Source organism: Sorex araneus, chromosome 1, assembly GCF_027595985.1.
Source record: "Sorex araneus isolate mSorAra2 chromosome 1, mSorAra2.pri, whole genome shotgun sequence".
NCBI classification, from domain to species: Eukaryota; Metazoa; Chordata; class Mammalia; order Eulipotyphla; family Soricidae; genus Sorex; species Sorex araneus.
In genome coordinates, this window is record NC_073302.1 from 422484089 (window position 1) to 422494773 (window position 10685).

The 10685-nt window shown below is 37.8% G+C and overlaps 1 protein-coding gene across 1 annotated transcript; it reads right to left on the bottom strand.

The window, feature by feature from the left end:
* Positions 1 to 4536: 4536 nt before the first annotated feature.
* On the bottom strand, positions 4537 to 10249 carry LOC129402467 (hyaluronidase PH-20-like). The gene is made up of 3 exons (XM_055129166.1): positions 9569 to 10249; positions 8420 to 8509; positions 4537 to 4890 (listed from the first exon to the last, which is right to left on the bottom strand). The coding sequence occupies exons 1-3, from the start codon at positions 10247 to 10249 to the stop codon at positions 4537 to 4539; spliced, it is 1125 nt and encodes a 374-aa protein (XP_054985141.1).
* Between the last annotated feature and the right edge of the window lie 436 nt (positions 10250 to 10685).

The following is a 10685-nucleotide window of genomic DNA, read 5'->3' on the forward strand; positions in this document are numbered from 1 at the left end:
GCAAGGTACCGAGAGTAAGTCGTCAGCACAGCAGAGCCTGGCAAGCTACCCATGGTGTATTTTATATGCCAAAAACAGTATCAACAAGTCTCATAATGGAGACATTACTGGTGCCCACTCCGGCAAATTGATGAGTAAGGGATGACTGTGATACAGTGAATATTATGCATAGAAAGAGTTTTTATTATTAGAACAAAGTATTTAAAAAGACATTATTTCACCTCAACATTTTGCAACATTTTGTTATGATTGCAAAGTACTTGTACATTTTTTTGTGGTAAATTTGCATGATTGGAATTTTCACTTTCTTTTTTTTTAAATTTTTATTGAATCACCATTGGAAAGTTACAAAGTTCTCAGGTATATGTCTCAGTTATACAATATTCAAACACCCATCCCCTCACCAGTGCCCATATTCCACCACCAAAAACCCCAGTATACCCCTGCCCCCCACCCCAGCTGTATAACTGATGAATTTCACTTCATTTTCTCTTTACCTTGATTACGTTCCATATTTCAACACAAAATTCACTATTGTTGTTGGAGTTTCCCCCCAAGAAAACAGCCCTACTATTAAGGAAGCATTTGATAATTAGTTTTCCCTTGCTGAGAATGAAGAGATATGTAGCCCCACTGCTCCAAGTACATAACTTTTTTTTTCCTTTATTCCTTTTCCTTTTTTTTCCCCCCCTCGTCCCCCTTCCCGCACCTCATAGTATGGTGGACACCACACCGCGTTTCTCCCTGAAACTGGGAAACAACCGGCAAAGAGGGATATTTCCTCTTCTCAGCCGTGTGGGGCTGTTGCTTAATTCACAGTCCAGAGAAATGGCTGCTACTTTAATAACGTTCAATATTTCAACAAAAACTCACTGTTATTATCGGAGTTCCCCCCCAAGTCAGACCTGTTCAAAAGGAACCATTTCACATTCTGACAATTATAGATGCTAAGTCACGCGGACACTACTGCGTCGATGCAGTTTTGGATTTCTGTATAAAGTCCAGGGAAAATTCTGCTAGAAATTGCATAGGCCAGCTCACAGTCCCAGTGCATTGCCGTAAGAAGTCTCTGGAATCAAAGTCTTTAGGTGCAGAGGGTCCGTTTTACTCTCAGCTGCTCCGAATTTATCTGGGCCGAGGGCGTGCTGGTTACACCCACTTCCCATGATTCCCTAGGGGCCTCAAGTGTAAAAATAGAAAACCTCTGGGTTAGAAGTCTTAGAAGATGGCTCCTGCCATGTGGATGCTGCTGCCGCCTCCATTTTCAGTGCAGGAAGACAGGATGGGGAGGAAAGATCCACCCCCGGGCAGCACGGACTTGTAGCCCAGTTAACAGTCCCAGTGAACTGCTATAAGAAGCTGTGCTGGATGCCCGAATGTGTTAAGTCTCTGGAATCAAAGTCTCTAGGCGCAGAGGGTCTGTTTCACTCTCAGCAGCTCTGAATTTATCTGGGCCGAGGGCGTGCCGGTTACACCCACTTCCCATGATTCCCTAGGAGCCCCAAGTGTAAAAATTATTTATCTCTGGGTTAGGAGTCTTAGAAGATGGCTCCTGGCATGTGGATGCCACTGCCGCCACCGCCATCTTCCATGCAGGAAGACAGGGTGGGGAGGAAAGATCCACCCCCGGGCAGCACAGAGTTGTAGCCCAGTTCACAGTCCCAGTGAACTACTATAAGAAGCTGCGCTGGATGTGTTAGGTTTCTGGAATCAAAGTCTCTAGGTGCAGAGGGTCCCTGGAATTTTCACTTTCTAAGAAGTAAACTTGACCCCAAAATGTTACAGGTCTTTTCATTAGTATTTCATAGAATGAAAAATGTAATAGGCAACTCTGAGATACTACCAACAATAAAGAAAATATTCTTAATCTGTACATAATAATTGAAATACATGATAGGACATATAATAATGATGATTACAATCAAGGAGTGGAGCGATAGCACAGTGAGTAGGTCGTTTGTCTCGAATACAGCGACCCAAGTTTGATTCCTCCATCCTTCTCGGAGAGCCCTCAAGCTACCGAGAGTATCCCGCCCACATAGCAGAGCCACGTAAGCTACCCATGACATAATTCAATATGTCAAAAACAGTAACAAGTCTCACAATGGAGACATTTCTGTTGCCCACTGGAGTAAATAAATGAACAACGGGATGACAGGGCTACAGTGCTATGACAGGACATCCTCTTACAAACTCAATTTTATGGTGTGTCAATAATCAAGGCTGAAGCGATAGCCTAGTGGATAGAGCATTTGCCTTGCATGTGGCCAACCTGGGTTCAATTCCTCCGCCCTCTCAGAGAGCCTGGCAAGCTACTTAAATAATCTTGCCTGCATGGCAGAGCCTGAGAAGCTACCAATTATGTATTCGATATGCCAAAAACAGTAACAATAAGTCTCACAATAGAGATGTTACTGGTGCCCACTAGAGCAAATTGATGAGCAACGGGATGACTTTGATTAGGACAGTGACAGTAAGAAATCAGATTAAAACCAAATGCAGATTCAATCAAAATCTAATATCAGTTTTTATTTACTTAGATTCAAACTGTACCAGGATTAGTAGTTGTTGTTGTTCTGTTTTGGGTTCGTACCCATGTGCTCAAGGCTTATCTTTGGCTCTGTGCTCAGGGAGATTTTTCTCGAGGAATAATTTGCTGTGCTGGGGCTCTAACTGGTATTAGACACGAGAAGATAAATGGTTAAAACATTGCATTATCTCTCTACCCCCATCTTTTGAAATAAAGGTCTTAGTCAATTTTTAATTTATTGAGTAATAATACTTTAAAGACAACATTTTTATGAAAAATATGTTGCCAACAAAGATAATGGAATCAATGGTAACAATGTAGGTCTGGTTTACATGTGGACAACCTGTGCTTCATTCCAGACTTCCTTAGTGTCCTGTGAGCAATGCCAGGAGTAATTAATGAGAGCAGAAACAGAGTCAAACTTGAGCATTGCCCTGTGTGGCGCAAACCCCACACCAAAAGTAAAGTGTTATTAGAGACCTGGGGAAAAATATGGTATTTAAGTACACACTATTTTCATATTTGACACTCAACAGAAATGAGTGTTATATATACATATATGAATTATGAATACAAACTACACAGAGTAAAAGTCAATAGTACAATAATAAATAATTTAGTGAATAGAAATTTTATTCAATACAAGGGAAATCATAAAGATGATATAACTAATAAAAGAAGTATGATACATAGAAGTAGTTTCTATTATTAGAAAAATACATTTTGCAAATCATTTTTATCTTAACAATTTGACAGATTTTACTATTATTGCAAAGTGCTTGTACACTTTTTTGCAGTAAATTTCTATTGTCAAAATCTTTAGTGTTCTAAGAATTAATCTTGACCTCAGATTATTACAGAACTTTTGATTACTTTTTGAAAGAATACTAATAAAACAGACTACTCTAACTAGATATGCTGTGCATGATATAAAAAATATTCCCAATCTTTGCATAACAAATAGAAAACATAACACAGGAAACCATCTTAATAAATTTATATGGCAAGTTAGTAAGCAAATTAATACTCTAAGGTGTATTAAACCAAAACTTAGTATCAATTTTTATTTAAAGTCCGATTGTCCAACAAATATTATTTGTTTTGTTCTGTTTTAGGATCACACTTGCAATGCTCAAAACTTATTCTTGGGTATTCATGTTAATCTCCTGACAGTGCAGGGGGAGCAATTTTCTGTGCTAAGGCTCTAAGTAGTGGGGTCAGCCACATGCAAGGTAAGTGCCCCAGGCCCTTATATTGAATAATATCCTACTCCATTTTAATTTATTAGTTAATAATAATTCAAGGATAATTTACTTATGAAAAAGGTTTTCATATAAATCATGGCCAGAATGATAGCAAAGTGGATAGGGCTTACATCTGGTGAACTGTGGTCCTACCTCTGGCATGCTATAGGGTTTTCCAAGTGACAATAGGTCTAATTAATTCCTGTGCACAGAGACAGGAGTGAACTCTGAGCATTGCCAGATATGACCCAATCTCCCCCTCCAAAAAACGGAAGCTGTTATTAGGGGCATTCTTTATTCACATTTCAAATATCAAAGTGATATAAAGTTAACTAGGAATACTAAAATTTAATCCGAATAAGTTAAATATTATTACATAAAGGATATCAATGAGACAGTGTGCATATACTCTGACAGCTTTTCCTTGGTTGTTATTGAGGATGGCTCTTCTGACATCAATGGTTGTGTTTGATATCATTTTAAGAAAAACTAGAGTCTATGTGATAGAGAGGAGTCTGTGAGGTTGTTTAGTTGACTAGTAAATCCTTCTTCACTTAGTGGTGGTTGTGGTGGTGGAAAATGTGGTGGCTGGTGTGGTGATAGCCGTGGTGGCAGCTGTGTTGGCACTTGTGGTGGGGGATCTGGGGATGGCTGTGGTGGTGGTTATGGCCGCGGGGTGGTGAGGTCTGTGGTGGCGATTTCTGTGGAGGTTGTTTTGGATTTTAGGGTACTTTGCCATATTTCTCCTTGGTCTACAAAGGTCTATATGCAAACTTCCTCATTAATGCAGACCCTTATGTTTTCAACATTTTCTACTTCATCATTCTTCTTACAAGTGACATTGGCAAAACAGGTGCAATCAAATTTGTCAGAAAACTGCTGTAGGTCTTGAATTGAGGGCTTCCCATATACTATGAATTTGTCACAATATGCAAACTTTATAACAAAATTCTTCGGGTTCAGGTGAAGGTAGTCATTTGAATTCCAGTCTTTCCTTATACAGAATCCTCGATCTTGGCAGAGTGCTTGTTGACACATTTTAGCTGCTAGAGTGACGTTGATTAAGTAAGGACTCAGTGTCTCTCTCTCAAAATTTTTTAGATTTCTGCAGGCAACCTGCAAATTTTTAGGAAATTAAGAATATTGAGGAACAAGTAAGTTTATATATGAATTCATTTATCATTAGAAACAGTGTATGAAAGCAAGAAACACAAAAAGTAGATCAATAATATAGAAAACTAATCTTCTTTACAGTTATAATATATAGCATTTCAAATATATTTGGTAAACATCTCTAAGTGAATTTCACATGCTATTTCAGGCCAGGTAAAAATTGATGAGCTTACCCTATCTTAACTTTGGCCTTCCTTAGTATTTGGTGAATTTATGGGCCTGGGGAAAGGTTATTGTCCCAGGGACAAAGAGTTCAGGGCCTATCTGTTGAGGATATAGCCCTAATTCAACTGACTAGAATATAAATCAATTTTGGAATCTTTCATTTTTGGGGATGGATAGGGTTCCAGAGTGATATATATGACGGTCCCATATGCCACCAATACCGCTCTGTGTGGTTGTGAATGCTCATGAACGCTCTTGTAGTGACCTAGGGATCTAGGACACCTCTAAAATCTCTGTCACACACAAATACACACACACACACAACACACTGGCAACACTGCCTCCTCAGGACTAGCACTGAACTGCTGTTCTGGTTGACCAAACTCAGGGAGAGGCCCCTAAACCTTCTGAGGAACACTTGGAACCCTCATGAACACCACTCAGGAACCCTTCTCATGCCAAACAAAAGAAAACAAAATAAAACAAAATGGAATTACATTATTTTCTGACATTCTCTAACCACTAATGCATTAACTCACAACTATTACACTTACTGCCTTTATCAAATTGCCAATGAGTCAACTAAAACATTACAAAACATGATTCTATTGATGACAAAGGACATGAAAAGTAAAAAGTAAATTTTAAATGAACGAAGTAGCATTCAAAGAAAAATAGAATGAGAAATGTAGGAGAAATATATGTAATAATTCCAAGGGTGACAATAGTGTGGCAGTATCAGTGGTGGAAAACAATAATGTTAAAATTGAAGGACTGGGGGCTGGAGTGATAGCATAGTGGGTAGGACGTTTGCCTTGCATGCGGCCGACCCGGGTTCGAATCCCAGCATCCCATATGGTCCCCTGAGCACCGCCAGGGGTGATTCCTGAGTGCATGAGCCAGGAGTGACCCCTGTGCATCGTCAGGTGTGACCCAAAAAGAAAAAAAAATAAAATTGAAGGACTGGGGCAAAGAGAGAGTACATGATTAAGGCACTTGCCTTGCATGTGTTCAACCCAATTCCCCCCTTGGCACCTCATATGGTCCTTAAAATTTTACTAGGAGTGATCCCTGAGTACAAATGTGTGTGGCCAAAACAAAACAAAATAATTAAAGGACTATTTCTCCATAAATAAGACTGGAGATGTCCTGAGAATCATGATAGAAAAAAAGAGTAAAGATTAAAATAACAAAATTGAGGATGGAAAATTAAAGTTTTTTATCATGTCATAGTAATTGTGAAATATGTTCTTTATTCTTCACTAAGGATAAATTTCACAGTAATGTTTAAATAAAGAAAGCAGCATGGAGAATTTAAACTGTTTTAACATAGAATAATAGAGCATAGCAAGTAGAGCATATAAATTTGGGGAGACATTGGAGAATATTAAAATATTACTGAAATTAAAACTTTTTAATTTCCACCAAAATCGTAGTACAGAGGGCTGGAGGATTGCTTTTCACGTGGCCAAACTGGTTTCAAATCAGCAAACCCTATATTATACCGAGTCCCACCAGGAGTAATATCTGAGTGCTGAGTAGCAGTAAGAGCTGTGCAATATCGGGTGTGGTGAAAACAAGAAAAACATTTTTTTTGTTTCTTGACATTTGAAAATAACTATTGTTGTAAGCATCTAAATAGCTCTCTCTCTAAGTTATTTTTTCTATTCTCCCTAATACCTGGTAAATAAAGCAGAGAAAATACAAGAATTCCGATTAGAAAGAATGACTGAGATCATATTGAAAGAATTTCAGAGACTACCGTTATTTAAGTGTTTTTTATATATAAGGATGATAAAATGATAAAATCATTATCATTCTGAAAGACAAAAGAAAACAGTGTATCTTCAGATCTTACAGAGTAGCATTTTCTATACAGTTACTAGAAAATGAACGTTTGCAATTACATCATTAGGCATTCTCCATGGCATATGGAACTGACCACATTTTTACCACTCTATTCCTTCCACACTGTGCTCCCATCACATTGACACTTTTCAGTCTTTCTTGAAAAGCACATTATAATTTCAAGGCCATTACTCATGTCCATAAACATGGTCCTTAATTTCCATTAATTTTAAGTTCCAATATCACCTCATTAGATTGATCCACTATGACTACCTCCTATAGAAATATCCAACTCACACCTCTCTTTCCTACCTATACTATTTCATTGCTCTTAGTGACATATATCACCACTAAAATGACTATATGTGTGCCACATGAAAATGAGTCTACCTGTGAAGGGATTTTGCTCTGCTCACAGTTACATTTATGGCCCCTAATTCAATTGTCTATCACAAGACAAGTGTTCATGTTATTATCCTATTACAAACTGGAGGGTAAATATTTCAGGTTGTATAATTATATAGATTCTGACTTTTACTACTTAGACACCAATTATTAACATATACAGTCATAGATATCAAAACCAATGAGCATATTTATGTTGTCCCCAAAATGTATTTTTAAAAACTAATAATAGTTATGGAGTGCAGCAATAGCACAGCGGGTAGGGCATTTGCCTTGCATGTGACCGACCTGGGTTTGATTCCTCGATTCCTCTTGGAAAGCCAGGAAATCTACTGAGAGTATTCCACCCGCACGGCAGAGTCTGGCAAGCTACCCATGACTTATTTGATAATGCCAAAAACAGTAACAACAAGTCTCACAATGGAGACATTAATGGTGCCCACTCTAGCAAATCAATGGATGAGAGTACTACAGTGCAATAGCAGATATTAAATTTTAATTTACATTATAAAACATTTTATAAGATACTAGTATTTTGAACTTTTCATATGTTTTTAAAAATCTAAGTCATTATTAGTCTAGTAGTAGAACAACAAATAAAGTCAGATAGATTTGACCCATAGTCATTGTTTGCTTATATCTACAATACACTATTGCTATTCAGTAGAAAATTTTGCCAATACATAGTAAATAGTAAAAATTCTTTTAAGAGTATTCCTATTACTATGCAATGCAGCAGGAAAATAATGCTGTACTATGTCAGAAAATTAAGATTATAATTTCACTTTTGATTCTTCAAAAGAGTCTTGAGAATTTCAACCAATTTCACTTTTTGTTTTATTTTCCTTTAATCTTCTTAAGTAATTTATGACTGATCTTTTTCCTGACTAAACAAGTAACAGATTTCTCCCTTATTAAATAAGTGTACAAAAGCTAGGATGATTGATTCAATTATTTTTACTGAATATATATCACTATTTCATTATTCAACATCGCAATTTCAGTACCTTATAAAACAAAATCCTTCCATCTATTTACTATGAATTCAACTTACCTCACTTTGGGCTATCCTGTAGCTTCCCCAGATGACAATTCCTGAGGCCCCAAGAGCCAGAGTTTCACCAATTGTATGCACAAGGTCAGTCTGGCAAATGAGATAGAAAGAGCTAATAGAAGTCATATGAAATTGTCATTCATAGAAAAGATATACCATAACTAAGTATGCTGAGCCAACAATAACTTAACTGTCTTCCCATCACTTATTACCACTTTACACATTTAAGGTCCTCCTATATCCAAAATACTTGCCATTATTTTAATTTTTTCTAGGGGCTGGAGCGATAGCACAGTGGTTGGGCTTTCTCCTGTCATGCAACTAACCCGAGTTCGATTCCTCCGCCCCTCTCGGAGAGCCCAGCAAGCTACCAAGAGTATTGAGCCCACGAAGCAGAGCCTTGCAAGCTACCTGTGCGTACTGGACATGCCAAAAACGGTAAAATAAATCTCTCAATGAGAGACGTTACTGGTGCCCACTCGAACAACGGAGTGACAGTGACAATCAAGAAAGTAAGCACTTCAAAGTTAAATAAACCGAATTACTACATTCTCTAAACTATGTGTTTCCGTGGATAGCAGACATGATTAAATTATAAACTAGTCAGAGCCTTATTTTATACTTGTTCTGATAAAAAAAAATTATGTATGCTTGTTCTTAAAAGTTATTGAAATGAATTTTAGGAGCCGAGGGATCATAGGTTGGGTAGGGCACTAACCTTGCAGCCAGGCTACCCAGGTAACTGCACTCCATCTCATGCTGTCCCCAAGACCTATCAGAAGTGATCCCTGACTGCAGAGCCAGAAATGTGCCCTGAACACTGTCTTAAAAATAGAAACAAAAGCAGATAAATTCTAAGGCCGGACAGACACTAAAAAGCACAGAGCTCCTGCCTTGCAAATGGCAGAACAGGATTTGGTCCCTGGCACCCCATCTGGTCCCTCAGTCATCTCCGGAATGATCCCGAGTACAGAGAGAGGAGCAATTCCTTGGTACAGTAGGATGCTGCTCTAATTAATTAATTAATTAATTGATTAATTAATTGATGAGTAATAAAGCTATATATTACTCCCTTCAAAAATGCAGTTCAATTGCACTAAATAGCATTGTAAAAAATTTCTTATAGTTACCTCACCGTGATTTACTTACCTCGGAAATAAATTGTGTCCTATCATTCGTATAAACTGTACGCACGTATACAAATACCGGAAGTGGATTATTTCTGTTGCGTACTTTAGAAATCCGAAGGGCTTCGTTAACGCGATTACGGGAAAAGTGTGCAGCCTTTTGACTATTCTTTAAAGTTGAATGCAAATAAATGGTTGGGTAAAGGGCAGTGGTTTCTTTCCATAACCAGTCAAGCTCATTATTTCTGTTCTTCTCACTTTCAGGGCAACTTCCACTGTAGGGGTTGTTAAGATAATTATAATTGTAACAATCAGGATAATTGTGAAAACCCCAATAATTTTTTGGTCGAAGTTTCCGAGCCAACTGCAAAGTCTTCAGCATGAACTCCTTTGCTTTCTTTTCAAATTCTTCTTTGGCTACATCCCTGGCAATGTCATTAGAAATGTCTGGATTGGTCTTCTTAACGAAATCAAATGTTTTCTTCCGGTAAATTGTTCTGTTAACCCTATTCCTTTCCCAGACAGGTCTCCAAGCATCAAAGTCAATCACAGCCAAGCCCAACCCATCTTCTGGAAAGAGATGGAGAATATCATGCTCAGACTTTTCCAAGTGTCCATATAGGTCTCCCAACGAAGGAATTCCTCCATGTTTTTCCTCTTTTGTGACTAAGTGGATGTAGGGAATCTTACCAAAGAAATCCATGTGAAGTAAGGTAACATTTTGACCTTGAACATCGAATCTGGGGTTTCCTACTAATGAATAGATGCTCACATCCACAGAAACATTATAATTTTTGAAACATACATCATTTGGTCCATGCCAGGCTAAGACATAAGTTGTCTTAGAGACAATAGGAGGTGCTCTGTAATCCTCAGTCAAGAAAATTGGAAGAAAAAAGAAAATGAACATTGCCTTGGATACTCCACTGAACTCAACAAACCTCCTGGCCAACAGCACTTCCATGATCAAAGTAATGACTATTAAAATCACTTCTTCCTACACTGTTTTAATCAAAAATTAATGTAAGCAATTAGCATAGAAAGAGATAATGAGCATGTTGCATTTAAAAATTATTCTTCACGCATCATGTTTCAGATATGTCTTGGAAGTTGTTCCTCTGTAAGAGAAAATAAAAGGA

Excerpts from the sequence above, each read along its gene's own strand:
- LOC129402467 (XM_055129166.1), bottom strand. The coding sequence starts at position 10,249 with ATGGATTTCTTTGGTAAGATTCCCTACATCCACTTAGTCACAAAAGAG. Across the intron at positions 8,510-9,568 it reads GGACACAATTTATTTCCGAG|ACTGACCTTGTGCATACAAT; the intron begins GTAAGTAAATCA and ends CTCATTTGCCAG. Across the intron at positions 4,891-8,419 it reads ACAGGATAGCCCAAAGTGAG|GTTGCCTGCAGAAATCTAAA; the intron begins GTAAGTTGAATT and ends AAAAATTTGCAG.